This window comes from Ipomoea triloba, chromosome 8, assembly GCF_003576645.1.
Source record: "Ipomoea triloba cultivar NCNSP0323 chromosome 8, ASM357664v1".
Lineage (NCBI taxonomy): Eukaryota > Viridiplantae > Streptophyta > Magnoliopsida > Solanales > Convolvulaceae > Ipomoea > Ipomoea triloba.
Genome location: NC_044923.1, coordinates 10,842,544 through 10,859,829, shown reverse-complemented (window position 1 = coordinate 10,859,829; position 17,286 = coordinate 10,842,544). Strand labels below are relative to the sequence as shown.

The 17,286-nt window shown below is 34.9% G+C and overlaps 1 protein-coding gene across 1 annotated transcript in view; it reads right to left on the bottom strand.

The window, feature by feature from the left end:
* Positions 1 to 1,504: 1,504 nt before the first annotated feature.
* Positions 1,505 to 17,286, bottom strand: part of LOC116027415 (probable E3 ubiquitin-protein ligase ARI7) — a 20,374-nt gene continuing 4,592 nt past the window's right edge. The window contains exons 4-15 of the mRNA XM_031269033.1: positions 16,240 to 16,330; positions 13,230 to 13,402; positions 12,618 to 12,722; positions 12,440 to 12,528; positions 11,922 to 12,029; positions 10,472 to 10,562; positions 10,244 to 10,333; positions 9,581 to 9,628; positions 4,575 to 4,646; positions 2,717 to 2,816; positions 2,501 to 2,627; positions 1,505 to 2,090 (exon numbers count right to left, since the gene is read on the bottom strand). Of these exons, the coding sequence (XP_031124893.1) occupies positions 1,829 to 2,090; positions 2,501 to 2,627; positions 2,717 to 2,816; positions 4,575 to 4,646; positions 9,581 to 9,628; positions 10,244 to 10,333; positions 10,472 to 10,562; positions 11,922 to 12,029; positions 12,440 to 12,528; positions 12,618 to 12,722; positions 13,230 to 13,402; positions 16,240 to 16,330 (1,356 nt within the window). The 3' untranslated portion in view covers positions 1,505 to 1,828. The remainder of the gene's footprint in view (positions 2,091 to 2,500; positions 2,628 to 2,716; positions 2,817 to 4,574; positions 4,647 to 9,580; positions 9,629 to 10,243; positions 10,334 to 10,471; positions 10,563 to 11,921; positions 12,030 to 12,439; positions 12,529 to 12,617; positions 12,723 to 13,229; positions 13,403 to 16,239; positions 16,331 to 17,286) is intronic.

Below are 17,286 nucleotides of genomic sequence, written 5' to 3'. Positions count from 1 at the left end.
CAATCAAGCTACCTCAATCACTCTCACTAGCTAGGGAGTGGGGGGGAGTAGTGACAGAGTAATTGGGCAAGTAGCACTCAACCCGAACTACAAGAAGACAGGCAAGCTCAGGAAGTTAAACAGCCACCTATTGTAGAAAGATGGGACAAACAAACTATTGTACTGAACCTTTGTACTACTAATACACAAATATACTCCGGTAACATATTTACCGTCACAGGCTTTTAAAAAGGCTTCGGGCCATGTCAGGCCAATTGTAGGCTCAAAGTTAAGCCTAACAAAAAGCCTACATACAGACTCAAGCCTATGCCTAGGATTTAGATTTTCGTAACAGGCACAGACCTAATTTTCTAAAGCTAGGCTCGGCTCGACTCAGCCTATTTCCACCCCTAAATAACAAGATCCCTGATGAACACCATAGGTATTGGACCCATCCATACAAAACAATTTTTACCTGCACAAGACCATTGAATTGAATTTTAGAATATGATGGAATCCACAGCATAATAGAAAGAGAATGGGCTATGAATGATCACAGAGATTGAAACTTACATAGAATTTTTATTTTAGATGTTCAGATTAATGGCTTAGATCTTAACTATGAAGTCTTTGGCACCTAATCTTGGACATATATATATATATATATATACATATATATATATACATATACATATATATATACATATATCCACGATTAACAACGTTTTTAAAAAAAAAAAAAAGCACGATGGCAATTTGATCATTTTTTATATGGGGCAAACTTAAGGTGCGTAGGGTTTTTTGCCTAAGGTGTGTAGGTTTTATACTTAAGGTGCGTCGTGTTCCTTCTTTAGGTACGTGCCGTCGGGAACTTAAGGTGCGTAAGTTTTGTGCTTAAGGTGCGTATGGTTTGTGTCTAAGGTGTATATGTCTTGTGCTTAAGGTGCGTGATTTTCTTTCTTAAGGTGCGTGCAGTTGAGAACTTAAGGTGCGTATGTTTTGTGTTGTTAAGGTGCGTGGTTCCTATACTTAAGGTGCATCTTTGTATCACTTAAGGTGCGCCATTTTTATAAACTAAAGGTGTGCAATGTTAAGACTTAAGATACGCTATTTTTAACTTATGCTTCTTCCTTCAGAGGCGCATTTTTTTTAAAAAAAATTTCATTAATTTGAACCGTTAATCTCGTTAATCTAGATTTAATCAGTTGCTCAGATCTTACCGCATGACTGCACCTAGGACATCTTCTGCACCTGAACCCATCGTTATATATATATACACACCACACACACACTGAACAGCTTTCGATTCAACTTAAAACCAGATCGTCCAATATGAAAAAAGAATGCTCCCGAATACCGAACCGTCTAACCCCTAGCCAGATAGACATTGTGAAATCCAAAGGTTCTTTCTTTGGCGTAGCTGAGTCAAACCGGCTAAAAGCAATCAGTTCTTTCTGGGTTAAATTCTGATTTCAAGCAGCTGGCCTTTACGGTTGAGATATGTAATAAGCACATGTTATGCACATTTTAACATAACACTGAATTATTTTAAGCCCTTCACATTTTACTCTCAAGAGACCATTTACCAAATTTGCATTTCCTTACTCAGAGTTATACAACAGTCAAACGGTGTTCCACTGAACAACCAAAAATAAAATAACATAAAAAACTATTTACAGTAAATCATGGATATCATGATGCCCCTCCAACACAAACCACATCAGCCAGATCCATTTCTGTATTTCCACTAGAGCAAATTGGATGTGCAGCTCCATAATCTTCACCTGCTAATCTTTCTTTTGGAGACCATATCTTCAAGTATTTCTTATTTCATCCAAGCATATACATTTTATGGTCGCCGATGGTGGCACATTTGACAAGTAGATGCAGACCATGGGTTCAAGTAAGTACACTGATCACATGCCCAACCACCTGAATCATCCGAGTTTTTGCTTGACCCAGACCCCTTTCCCCGAGCACCTCCTTTCACCTTGCTGCTCCCAGCTGCATTTCTTGAGCTCATCACCTTGCTACAAGCTCCACGGGAATCCACATCTGTTAGGCCATTTTCCAATGCTCTAACCAAATTCTCAAAGTAGTTGCGAGTTACGCTGTTTTAATCAAAACAATCATCAGTGTTTACTATGTAAAAAGACTACTTAGATTGTAGCGAGCAAATGGTAGGTTAAGGCTCGTGATTGTTTTCAGGTTGAGTGATTTTCAACACTGGGCAAGCAAATAAAGAAGAGCTCAACTGATTTGAAACAAAATAGATTAACATTACAACTCCATAAGGGGACACCCAAATATCAGAGAAATAAAGATAGAACTATGTTTCTCCAAGATCAAAATAACATTATTTCCTCTATCCATGAAAATTCAAATGGCTTAGCAGTAAATGGATATAATATCAGTCCCAAAAATAAATAAATAAATAAATCAAGAACTTATACAAGAAATAAATTTTATATGATAAGATCACATTCAACCATTTAAGGTTTTGAATATATATTTCAGTTACCTGGTCAGACCAGCAAGTTTAGTGCGGAAATCATTGAAATCATTGGAAGGGCCTTCGGCATTGAGATAACTCTGCAATTCCTTTTCAGCACATTGATGAAGCCTCTCAAGACCAGCCTCAGCCTCACCTGCACAAAATAGCACGTGACATGCAGGACCTGTGAAAAGGAAAAGACTCAAAAGAGGGAAAGCTTTTACTTGTACTAAACATATATACCTTGCAAGTACTCAAAGAACTGCCTTTTCGCAAGCTCATTCTCAGGAAGATAAAATCCATATGCATAAGTCCACTTCAGCACTCTCCTACATTCTACTATCTGCAAAAAATGCAGAAGGATCAACTCTCTCCACATAAAAGAGCAAATCATCAGAACCATATATTTTTCTGAGATGGTAGATCTCATTCAAATAGAAACTATAGGTATCCGAAAACCCACAAGTGAAATGATTCAGGTGTGAAAGGTTTTCAGTACTCATTTGGTGAGTTGGTCCCAGATTATAGTCAACACAACACATGATATTGTACACTATGCTTTCACATCTAGTGCTTTATGAGCTAATGGTTCACATTTTACATCTTAAGACTAGCAACACTGTTTCCAAAGATCCAAAAAGTATCTAACTTCAATGGCTAGCTTTTTATTTCCTCCCTCATATGGCACAGATCCAACAGGTCACACATTAAATATAGATACATTAGCTATCATACTAAGAACCTACATGGGGTACCATAACATGCATAATTTCATTTTAACTTCCACGAAATGTCTGAAAAGAAAGAGACAAGCCAATGCAGTCTTGGTGTTTAAAATTAAAAAAAAAAAAAAAACAAAACAGTATGACTAGCTACAAAACATTTAAATCTTATGAGAACGTTAGCAATACTTAGATGTATAATATATTATAGCATCCCCAGTAAGTTTACCAACATTTGCAAAAGTAATTGGAGAAAGACTTCTAGGGGTCGTTTATTTCATTTCTCGGTTTTTCTATTTCCAGTTTTCCATTTCTCCATTTTTCTAGTTTTCCTTCTCCATTCCTCCAGTTTTCCATTTCTCTATTCCTCCAGTTTTTCATTTCTCTAATTTTCTGATTTTATTAAATACAATAATAATAACAACAACAACAAATCTATGTGTATAAGGAGGATGAAAAAAGGAAGCAAAAAAGATGATAATAAAAATAAAAAATAATAACAATAATAGTAATAATAATAATAAGAAGAAGAATTTAATAATAATAATAACAATAAAATAATAGTATTAATAATAATAATAGTAATACTAATAACAATTTAATAATAATAAGAATAAATCTGAAGATGTTGCGTCAAAATTTGAAGAAGTCCGGAGAAGAAAATCTGAAGGAGAAGCAGGCAGGGTCAAAATCTGAGGTAAAGGAGCCAGCAGGATTCGAACCTGGGACGTCTAAGCCAACAAGCACTGTTCACCCGTGTGTTTCCGTTTCTCCATTTGGAGAAGTTGGTTTATGAATTCTCCAAATTTCTTAAGAAGTGGGGAATAGAGATGGAATAAGAGAATTTGGAGTAAATTTAGTAAACAAGTTTTCCATTTTTCATTTTTCTACCTCTCCAATTTTCTGTTTTTCTAGAAAATCCTCCATTTCTCCACTTTAGTAAACAACCCCCTAGAGTCTCATTTGCCAAAATACATAAAATAAATAAATCAAGAGTTGAGAGCAGACACATATGATCAAGAAACATGTTGCAATGCATCCTTTCTGTTCAGATCTGACAACAGAAGTATTGTCCCTCAAACAATTGTCTGTAGCTTTCAATCACAAACAAAGTGCGTCCAGCCATTGCACATCAATCATGCATTTATAGCACTTACCAACCTGCATTTCGCATGATAAATTCCCCTCTGACTAGTACAAGGATAAACAATTTTTTGTAGATATCTTCAAATTATGTGATCTGAATTTTCTTTGAATGATAATAATAGAAACTAACTTTGCTAACTAATAAGATCTTGAACATGTAACATGAACTAAGCTTTTCCAGCTTTTCAAAAATCAACAGCTTATATAAGTTGTCAAATGATGGCATAGCTTACCTGTTGCCAGGCTTCAATAATAAACTTCAATTGTGATTCAGGTTGGCATTGGGTTTCACTAAGCTTTTCCAGCTGCAGAGAGAACAAAACATTTATAGGTAAAGAGCAAGAGTTTGCCCAAAATAATAATAATAATAATAATTCGGGTGGATTAGCAAGGAAGCCTATATGATACTTCATTTCTAATGGAATAACTATCTGGCAATGGCAGAAAGCTCATTGAAAAAAAAAAAAAAAAAAAAAAAAAACAGAAACTAAGAATTATTAATTATGAATACATATATGCTCTCATGTTCTGCTCAAGCAACAAAAGAAAGTTTCCTAGCATCATGTGTTATGGAATGTACATATATTAGGTAGCTTGGATTGGGGATCACTTATATATGGGGCTATGTATTCTCCTTTCCAATTATAATTCAAAAACCTTTTCTTCACTTCCGTACATGGTATCAAAGCCTATATGATAAAAAATAAAAAAATAAATAAAAGAAATTCTCTTGGTCTGTTGTCATTACCACCCACCTAGGAAGGAGTGCCTATGTCCAGTGACTGTGTCTAGAAAATTCAACGTCGATCTGGCCAGCGCGAGGCTCACGCACACTGTCATCCACCGCCCTTCTCCCAACACCGGTGCGTGACGGTTTTCTGACGACCAGACAATTTTTCGCCAACTGTTCTTAGGTCGCCTAAATTCGTTTAGGTCGGTTTTGGACTTGGTTTGGACCATTGCACCTTCTGTGTCTTTTGCTCCACGGTCAGTTTGTCTCATACACATTCATTCTTTTATTTTGTGTGCTTTGTGATCTGTGTTTCTGGTATTTTTGAATTGGGTATGGCTGAAAATAATTGTTGTTGTGACCAATGCTCCCGTGACTTCAAAAATCAAAGATTTTAAACTTAAAGGATGTAATTATTTTGAGTGAAATAAGTTTATTAAGCTTTATCTCACTAGTGTGGGTAAAGAAGATCACCTAAGACTTTGTTTGATAAGATAGTGTTTGAGTGCGGGATGACGCACGTCTATTTCTACGGATCGGAAATTCAATTGATAATGATATGGTTGGATTCTGTTGGAAATAGGCCACATATTTACTCTACTCTAGGAAGTTGTAGCCTTGAGAAGAGTAGTTTTTACCATTTATGCCTACATATATGGTTGTAATATGGTGAACCAAGAACATGAAAAATGAAATAAAATCTGTTTCAACATGGTATCAGAGCCACTCCTTTTGAAAATAAGCAATTTTAGCCCTTATGGCATGTTGTTGGAAGTTTTATCGGAAGATAAGTAGGCAAGGAGTGACCACCATCCAGATAGATGCTTTTTGAGTTCCCGGCTCCCGGCCTTAAAGAAGGAATACGAGGCGCAAAGCGTAGTGGATCTATTATTCGTGCTATCTTACTTCCCGAGGGGGAAGAAGCTGTTCTAGCTCTTGGCGACTCGGAATGAATGGTAACATGGTTCGAGATAGAGATGATGAGTAGGGAAAAGCTTACTTAGCCATAAGAAAGGTATGTTGCTTCTCCCGAAGCTAATGTTGCTTCTCCCGAAGCTAATGTCGCCTCTGCCGCTGCATCGCTCTCATCTTAATGGCATCAGTCAAATGGAGGCAGAGAGACTAGAAGTGAATACCCCGTTTAGACCGTCGGGGAAGTCGACTCAGCAGTTCTTGATTTTGTTTCAGAAACTATGATAGCGGATGCCGCTCTTTTCCCTGTTTCCACTGTTGAAGGAAAAAAAAGAGGGTCGCCCTAGTATTGATAAAAAAGTATATACGTGTTTAACCGCTTCTTTAGGGTATGTAACCTAAAAATGCCAATTTTGTTCATATATGCGGTTAGGCGCTGGCCATGTTTATTATCTTCACGCGGGGATGGCCCTCATATTGAAATAGCCCGTATATGAATATTACATGCCTTGTCCTTTATTGAAATAGCCCGTATATGAATATTACATGCCTTGTCCTTTATTGGAGTTCGGGTTAGGTGAATATTACATGCCTTGTCCTTTATTGGAGTTCGGGTTAGGCACAGGGCGGAGGAAGAGTTTTCTGCATACCCTATGTTCAAATAGATCTATCATGAGAATGAGAATGTGTCCTACTGCGAGTCAATTTCAGCATTTAAGATTTTATTATTCTACGATGGACCCTTGTATTGATAAATTCCTTAAAGGTTTTTATGACGAGCTTGCTGCTACTATGATTGAACCGTGAAATTCCTATGACGAATGAACTCCAGATCCATCATCCTTTTCTTATACTATTCAATACTTGGGAGCTTTGTTCACGAAGGTGGAACCACAACCCTCCAAAAGGAACTCTGGCGACCTTGCCCATCTTTTCCGGCTGCCTATCGTCCCCGCACGCACTCTCACGTGCGACCTCGCAGGCGAACCTCTGATGCCACGCGCCTCTACGCGTGAAACTTTTCCCATCCAAATTTTCTAGATCAGTCTGTTTCATTTTTGTGACGCTACGGTGTTTTTCTTAGATATTTCGATGATTATGGCAGACCATAAAATTTTTGAGCAATGCATTGAAGGTTGCCAAGACCACTGTCTCTCGTACTGCCCTTGCATTAAAATCTTAATCAATTTGGGTCTTGGATTCTAGAGCCACTAATCACATCTATGGTAACCCATCTTTTTTCTCCCATATTAATTTCTCAGACTTACTTCCTTCTATCACATTTGGTGATGGGTCAAATGGAAAAGTCACCATTTATTCTTTATCTTTATCCAATGTCCTTTACATTCTCATTTGTCCCTTAAATTTGATCTCAATTAATAACCTTACTCTCTTAATTGTTTGGTTACCTCTCCTATGATTCTGTAGTTGTTCAGGACCATCAAACAAAGGAGACAATTGGTGTATAAAATGAATCACGAGGTCTCAACCACTTTTTATGTACTACCAATACCAAAATAGCTTGCACTGTCCCTTAAATTTGATCTCAATTAATCAACTTACTCTCTTAATTGTTTGGTTACCTCTCCTATGATTCTGTAGTTGTTCAGGACCATCAAACAAAGGAGACAATTGGTGTACAAAATGAATCACGAGGTCTCTACCGCTTTTTGTCCTACCAATACCAAAATAGCTTGCATGCTATTGTTTCACCTCTCCTTAACCATTGTCGCTTAGGACATCCTGATCTGAGCACATTTTGAGTACTTGGAAGGAAGCCCCAAGATATGGAATTTTGAATAAGAATCATGGTCACACTAAGGGCGTGTTTGGAAAGCTTCCAGTATTTGGCAAAGCATGGAAAATTGGAACCAATGGAAAATGACTATAGGGCAAAAAGAAAATCAGAGAATTTTGTATGACCACTTTTGTCTAGGAGAATATGGTTAGGTTTTCTGGAAAATGAACCAAACGCACCAAGACAGTTTTCTAGGATGCAACCAAATACTGAAAATGAAAAATGACTCATTTTCCAAAAAATATTTTTCAGAAATCATTTTCCTAGTTTCCAAACACACCCTAAGATTGAGTCTTTTATTGATGCTGATTGAGTAGGATCCAAAGAAAATCGAAGATCAACAACTGGATATTGTGTTTTCTTGGGAGGTAATCTAGTTTCATGGAAGAGTAAAAAACATAATATGGTTTCTCGTTCGAGTGCAGACTCTGAATACAAAGCAATGGCACAATCGACATGTTAAGTGATGTGGATAAATAACCTTCTAAATGAATTTGGTTTCAAAGCTCCAGTCCCTACAATACTATGGTGAGATAATCAAGATGTTCTTCATATTGCATCAAACCCGGTGCTTCATGAATGAAGTAAGATCGACTACCACTTCGTTCGTGAAAAGATACAACAAGGCTTAATCTCCACTAGATTTATGGTGACCAGAGAACAATTAGGGAACCTATTCACAAAGGCCCTAAATGAGACTCGAGTTAGATATTTGTGTAACAAGTTGGGCATGATTAACATCTATGTTCCAACTTTGAGGGGGAGTTATATTAGGTAGCATGGATTGAGGATCACTTAATTATAGAGATTTATAGGGATTTGTGGGTAGGTGATCATAAGGAAATAATTTATTTTGTTTCCTTCTTAGAGGTCTTCTAGATGTATATATAGGGCTGTGTGTTCTCCTTTCTAATTACCATTCAAAAACCTTTTCTTCACTTTCGTACAATGTGTAAATTCTTATCGCTTAGGAAAGTACTCTTGTCAGTTGTCTGATGACTGATCATTAATAAGTGTTTTACTCGATCACAATTTTATCCTTAAAAAGTTTGATATCACAGCTTCGAATGTGACTATACACATACCCTCATCTGAAAATAATACAGATTAATAAAAAAGGGAAATAGAGGTAAGCAGTCTCCAGACTGAACTGGAAAAAGGAATCTAGAGAAAGATGCGCCATTGATTCTCTACTAAAGGAACTTTTTGGCATGACAACTAAGGATATTTTTCAATATATAATGTAAAGAGAACAAGGTGGAAAATTGAAAGTTAAAATCCCAAGAGAAAGAGTGTTTCCATCAAATTGAAATGCCATTAAACATTTTAGAAAAAAAAAAATTGCAGAGATTAATAAAAAAAGACAGGGAACAGTCTTATCAATAAATCTAACCATTACTATGCTTGGTGTTCAATAATAGCATGAATATCACAAATGAATGGGATAAAGAACAAATAATGGAGAATGGAATAGAAGAGTCAAGAAATTATAAAGTAAAACATATTAATATTGTTACCAGTCAAAGACACCCTAGTTCATTATTCAAGTGTTTGTTCAGCTTCTGTAGCCTATAAATAACTCTTTTATGATTTCTCGGATAACTTGGAATGATTACTGATTAAAACCCCAATTTTCGGCATCTTTCTCTTCTCCTCTCCTCTCTATCCATTTCTTCCCTGTCACTTTGCTTTTTCTCTCCCCTTTACTCTTTCCTTTCTCACTTTTTTCCCTCCTCTCCCTTCCTGAGATCCCAATCCACCCCCACTTATGAACTAAGCAGAATGTAATATATACTTACATGTACATTTTGCATTTGAAGTAAATCTGCCAAAGCCTTTTGCCTAGACTGCAATGAAAAGAAATGGGCATATTAAGCATTGAAAGAGAACAAAGTGGAAAATTTGACTGCATTAATATTACTACATGGAAATAATTTTACACTTCCATAATTTAACACAGTTAGCCAGTCAAGAAAAGATAAGTGACAAGAACTACTGGCAAACACCAAGGATTCAAATTGTATATAAAATATATAGCAATCACTGAAACGGAAGAGAAAGCCAAAAAAAAAAAAAAAAAGGAGTTTTCTCAGTGAATAGAAACGCAACAATGCAACATAACACAAGAAGCTTCTCCATCACAAGGAAATATATGGCCAACTAACTATATGTAGCCTCCTACCAAGTAACTCCTGAAAGTGGAAAATTCAGATTCCACCAAATTTACCTCATCACTAAGACTAGTCTCCAAGATTGAGACTTTGTAGATAAGTTGTATTTAATTAGGTTTTGGCAGACAATATAAAAAAAGGTCCATTTGAGAAAAAACCAAGTTAACAGTCTCGTTAACTCGTTGAGACACGACACATCCAATTTGCACCTGAATGGTTATATCAAGATGGAAGTAATATTGTCAAAAAAAAAAAAAAAAAACACAATAATGAACAATTACTCATACATACCGATTGGTTGGTAGCCCACCGTTCATAATAATGAGTGTATCGTTCCAGGGAATTTTTGGCCATCTCTCTCCTCCTTTCAGATTCATCAAACTATAATCAATAATAGGCAAAACAAAAGTTGGTAAGTAAATTAAGCATCATCAACTAACTCAATATCAATGCATTAAACGACCCAGAAAACAAACATATGAGATATCCAGAAGTGACCAAACATAATTTTGGACATACCACTCCCTCATGCTTTGCTGCTTCATAGCGATTGCATGCATAAAAACCACCTGTCCTTTCGCCATGGTCTGACCATGCACCAAGGCATAGCCTACAAGGGATTAAATCACACCGCTTAAGGGACAATAACAATTAAATTAGTTAAAATAGAATTATATCGTACATGCTCAAGCTTCTGAGATGGTGCATGTTATGGAATATATTTAATATATGGAAGCTTTATAGATTAGGCAGTCTTAAGGATTTAGGTAGGTAGGCCCTATTCGAAGTCTTCTTTGTATTCTCTTTTCTATATGATAGTATAAGACAGCATATTAAGAAATCTTCCCTTTACTTCCGTAACAGTGCATAAACTATTTGACATTAAAGCATATGACCCACCAATGCATGAACACACGACTAAGGGAGAACAAGAATTGTCGAAATGCCAAAAGTTGCAACATAAGCAGTACAAGTTTATAACTCACAAGGCAAATAAAAAAAAAATAAAATAAAATAAAAAAAAAACAATCTGCACACAGTTTAAATTGCTATTTACTGAGTGCATATTTCACTGAATGGAAAGGTATGTACAAGGAACTATACATATACATACAAGAGGGTGAGTACTTGGGCTTCCCTTCATCCTAGCTTAAGTGATTACTAGACTTGATCCTAGCTATTCAGTTGATTAACTGAATGGTAGGGAGGCAACCTAGGACACTAGACATATTAAAAAAATAAATGAATGGTAGTAAATGGGTATTTATACAAATTGGTCATAGCTAAGTGAATCCAACAAGGTAAATTGCGCATAGAGATGAGATGTTTATACCAATAAATAAATGAATATATATATATATATATATTAGTTCTGGCAATCCTTATTAAGTGCATCAGAGAGGGGATTTCTAAAACTTCACGATGGAATAATGAATTGAGTGCACAGTGGATGAAGACAACAGTCGGGTTTTGTTAAAAGAAAGGGAAAAAAAGATTCTTTAAAAACTGATGCTTTCAAGGTATTACGCTTGTAAATTGACTACAAGGAAAGTCTGTTGGGTTGATTGGGTTGTTGCAGTGTCATGGACTATTCCAGAGGTATCTAGATCATCTGGAACCTGAGGGTAATGAACTTCAGAAAGAATTTAGCCTGACAATACTCTGTTTCCAGTCTAGTTAAAAATATCAACAGTAATTTCAAGTGAGCTTCTCGCCTTCTCAGGATTATATGGTCCAGAGGTTCACGGCAACAGAAGTTATTTACAGGAAGAATAACAGCAGTTAAGCATTGGGAAGTTTGATAGTGCATGGAATGAACTGAAATTGGTCCAATATCTAGAAATATGATCAAAACACTTGCATTTCACATTCCATTAGGTAGTTGAAGGCATTTTTATCTGACAGAAAATGTAGACTTCTGAGGCAGAAGCTATTCTTACTCTACTAAAGATTCAGGTGAAATCCTTACCAACAAAATTCAAATTTACAAGGTGGTGTACATGTCATATGCATACAACCTTGGTTCTTCTCAATTGGTCGCTTGCACTTGGGACAGGGCTTTGAATTAGCCAAAATCCTGAGATCAAGAGGAGAAACAGTATAAGCCATCACAAGACTAAAATTATGCTTTGGAGTTTGAATTTTTTTGGGCAAGGACTTTCATAGTTTCAGAGTATTTTTAGTGTGTATATTATGTACTCACAACTTGTGAATTGCATGTTAAAAGTCATTAAGGTGCATAAATCAATACAGGGCAGATCTAACGCATTATAAGACCCAAAAACTTCTCAATTTTTCAGACATTGAACTTTCTCCTTTCCCAGTATCTCCCCATAACGTTAAAAACTATAAAACCCCAAATTTCGAATTATCAATCCAAAACCATGTTATAGCCTGTAAGTCTGTAACAACCAGAACCATTTGTGAAAATTTATTTGCTAGCATTAAAATAATCACAGTTGAAAGTTCAGCAATTGACTGCTATACCAATTCATGTTTTCAGATTCAGCACTGTTTTTCAAAATCCACTTGGCAACAGTCTCACAGTCTACAGGCCGATGAGCTTCCTCTGTACACTGTCAGATCAGCTCAGAGTAATAAGCTCAACAATTTTAATAATGAAACAAAGCTGAGAAAATTCGGAAATCAAGAAAAAACCACTCACATTCCAACAAAAGCTATAGGTGCAGCTGCATATAACATCATAGCTTCCACTCCCAAGAACATACTCAATAGCGGAGTCACAACCTGGGGCAGGACACCATTTTGTCTGGCATAAAGAATAATAAAACAAGGTAACAATATGGTAACTAGTAGGTAGCGACATCTGATGAATGAAAACCCTCAGCTCAAAGATTGTATGCCAAGGGAAATCTACAGTTCTAGACCACCCACATTAGTAAGCACCAATTTGCAGGGAATTTCATTTTTGTTGCCTGGTCACAGCCCCAAAAGAGAATATTACACACATACTGCACAATAGTAACATAAACACAGGAGAGAAAAGTATGGCATTCCTTATATGTAAAATAGAAAGAAGCACATTATAATGTAAATTGAAATTTTGAAATGATTCTATTGCATGTGACACAAATAATACTGTAATTTCAAGTCACTCAATACGAATCTACTCTTATAATTTATATCATATAATCCTGTCAATTTTTGAAGTAACAATGTAGGACAAAAACATGGAAAGGAATAATTTGTACTGCAAAGATAAATTGCACAATAATATTTCAATTTAAATACTATGATAAATTCCAGTTCAACCTACCTTTCTGTTACCTTCTATATAAGATCTAAGAAGGTAACGGTAATACTTCTCCCTATCTTCATTAGATGCCAGCATATCAATCATATCTTGACAAACAGCAGCACCACATGATGGATCAGGACACCTCAGCATCAAACACCCAGGGCCATCATTGATGGATGTGCTAATATAAGCTAGAAAAGTAAAGAAATTAAAGGAGATAATTTTTACTTTTTTAGCATCAAAATGTCAAGGAACAAGAGTAGGCTAAGAAATGATCTTTCAATTTACATTATTATAATCCATAATATATGTAATAGTTTTGACAAGCTTGGAGTTGAAATTGCAATAGAGAATCTATTGGAAACAGTTATATTTTTGTTCCATAAGAATACTAGCAATGTTTATTAGCACAGTTTTCCAGTTTTCTAGAAAGCGGAAAACCTATTAAAAACTATTTTCTTAATGGAAAACAGAATCATTTATCATCTATAGGTCACTATAACCACATTCTCAACATTATCATCTTATTCCAGTTTTCCATTTATTTATTACTATGATTGCATTCATTATCATCTTCTTTTACTTATCACCATCTTCTAGCTTTTTTACTTGTATTACTTATTTAAACATAACTTATTTGGTTATGCTAAAAGTTAGATATTATTCACATTATCAAAATTAAAAATTGAACTTTATACCAAGTTCTATATTTTGATTAAACTTAATTGATTATTGGGGTGGATATTTTTAGATATGTTATATGGTAATACAAGTTTGGTCCAGATATCAAATATTGAAATTTCACATATTTTATACTATATTAGAATTCAAAGTAATTAAAATTATATATTTATATACATGTAATTCGAATTAATATATCCAAAAATATTTAAATATTTGCTCAAAAAATATTAATATTATCTAAACTAAAATTTAGGTGAACTTAATAGGTTATTGGTTCGAATATATTTTCAGTTATGTTATATAAATATATAAATTTGGTTCGGATATCAAATGTAAAAATCTTACATATATTGGACGTAAAAAAGAAAATTATATTTATCATATTTAAGCTAAATATATTTTAAATATAAAGTTTAAAAATCACTCGAAATTAAACTGGTGTTAATTTTATAGCGTTAATCTAAAAAAATAAATTTGAAAAAAAAATAAGTTTTAGTAAACAAGTTTTCTAAATAGAAAATAGAGAATGAAAACTGAAAATATATTTTCTTTTAAAATATGCATTTGAAAAATGATATTAACTTAAGAAGAAAGGAAGTGCAATAAGATGAGGATTTTTATGGTCCAAATTCATATCCAAACTAAAATATTTAATATTGTATACGCTTTAAACATATATCATCATTTTATTTATGTTTACTGTGATTCAAATATATCATTACACACCAACTTATATCATCATTTTATTTATGTTTACTGTGATTCAAATATATCATTACACACCAAGTGTATCAATCAATCTGACTTAAAACAATCATCAAAAAGCCAAATGGGAATCAACAAGAAAACATATATGAAATATGAATGAAGTAGATACAAAACATAAGAGAATAAATTCTCACCAATTAAGGATTAACATTAATTTTTCTTTTGCATGTTACATGGGCTGTACAAGTTTTCATTGTTATTACAAAAAAAATAAAACCTCAATCACTTTTACAAATCAGATGAGACACCTGTGTCAAAAGGACCTGACAAGGTTATAGGAAGTTATAATCCCTAAAAGTTCACTTATCATTTTCGGTGTGGTATTACAGTGAGGAGAAGAGTGATTTTCATCATCTATATGGGGTAAATTAGCTCCCATTAATTATCAGTGCTTCCCATTTTTTTCTTTTGAATATTTAACAAGCTTGGCTCAAGAGAATTATGTTAAACAGGGTAGCAAATATTGCAACATAACCTATTACTAAAGGAGATTCAGTCTTAAAGGGAATAGTGATTTGGGTGCCTCTATTTGGCAACTATTCAAAACAGAAACCTATTAAAGGAGTTTTAGTCTTAAAGGCAGTAGTGATTTGGGAGTTTGGGTGCCTCTATTTGGCAACTATTCATATTTCATTAAGCATTAAAACTATTATTTGTTTAATTTTTTTATGAACATCTTCTCCAATCACAATATGAAATACTCCATATCAAATTTTGCTTCACTATGCATTGGACGATTAGCTTAAGACTGAACATTCCATCAACCATTATAAAATAACAGTAAGTTCTTCCAAGTTTACAGCCAGTAGTATGAGAAAGAGTCCTCCATAATTCAGGTTTTCCCCTGTTCCCTAATCTTTTCATTTCTTTTTGTAGCTGAAAGCTTATGGTCTCCTTTGTATGGGTTAAATACTTGTAGGGGCTTTACTTGTCTCACTACTAAATAACTGAAAGGCTGAAATTTGTGTGGAACCTTTTCTAAAAGCTAACATTAAAACCAACAACCGTGTTACACTGTTACCCAACACACTACCAAACCTCTGTAAAAGAAACATCTCCACAACCAGAGACAACATCGTGACAGCCATAGAACACTTTACTGATATAAACCTCAAAATCCGTAATAAAAGAATCCATCAACTCCACATGATAGCTAAAAGTCTAAAACCAACATACTGTTCAGAGCCTCAGTCCACAACGCCACCATAGTCTTAAACCAAATTCCACTATTTAGGCAATCAGATCTTGAACGTGATTTGGAAACTCAGTCTCTTAACATTGGAACATGGGGAACTTATGTAGTTTTTTCACTTTTTTGCAGCTACATTAGGACTCTGTCTTGATGCCTGAAGTTTTCGACCCAAGCCCCGAACTACTACCAATTCTTTTAATTATCAGTATTACTTTCATTTCTCTTCATGAAAGGACAAAACTTAACAAATTATGTATAATGATGCAGGAAATCATGTTGAATGAAAAGAAAGCAAGTACTGAAGAAGCTTATTCATGTTGAAAAGAAGCAGAAACAGTAAGAAATAATAATAAGACAGCTGAAGAAAACTTCTAGGAGACTAACCTTTCCAACATGTAGTACAAAAGGGATGGCCACATGCAGCACTAACTGTGCTATCAAGAGGACAGTTATCAAAGCATATACCACAAACCACCTGCTCAAATAATATTTTAATGCAATCCATTGGAAACTGTTACAATATACTTTTGAAAAATAAATAAATAAATAAATAAAAAAGAAGGAAGCAAAAGATCTACCCCCAATAGAAATTGTTAGCATTTAGATGCAAGAACAATCATAGTTTTGGCATTAATTAATATTAACAAGTAATATAGCTAATGTGTGCTTTTGAGTGTGTAGGATACTCAAATCTACTTGTATCCTTTGGTTACTTACTCCCACGGAAGATGTTGTAACAAGATCAACAAGTTTAAAATTAACTGTTAAGGATTAGGTGAGATTATAGTTGCGTACAAAGCAGGCTTCCTGCAACACTTAGGATGGAAGGACTCCTTCCATGTAAACTAATATTAGTCATTTGTGTAGACGAGTATATGAAATAACAAAAGGCAATACGGAAGCCAAGCACACGGTCTACAGTTCACTTTGGATGACTTCTCATTTTTGAATAACAAAGAGGGAACAAAGCAAGGAGGTTGCCATGCACTGGATGTCGTAAGATGGAACACAAAGTGGACTAACGGTCAATTTTTTAAATTTTGAACTAAAGACAAGCTGATCAAGTATGTGGGGTAGTCATGTTCTAACAGTTCAAAATCCTAAAAAGTTTTTAAAACATATATTAATCAAGCTTCATACCACCCATTGCCCACTGCCCACTCTTTGCGGATGTCTCTTTTTGTCCACACAAGTGGGCAAAGAGAGACACAGACCAAGACCAAAGTAGCAAACAACGAAGAATGAGAAAGAAAAGCACATCGATGACTATGCTTCTTTTGGGCAAACAAAAGAGAAGAAATTAGAAACGCCGATGTTGTAAAAATCACTAGGTGCCCGTTGGGCATTTGATGGGTGCCTAGGTTGCCCAGACAGGCGCCTAGGTACACAACTTTAAAAAAAAAAAAAAAAAAAAAAAAAAAAAAAAAAAAA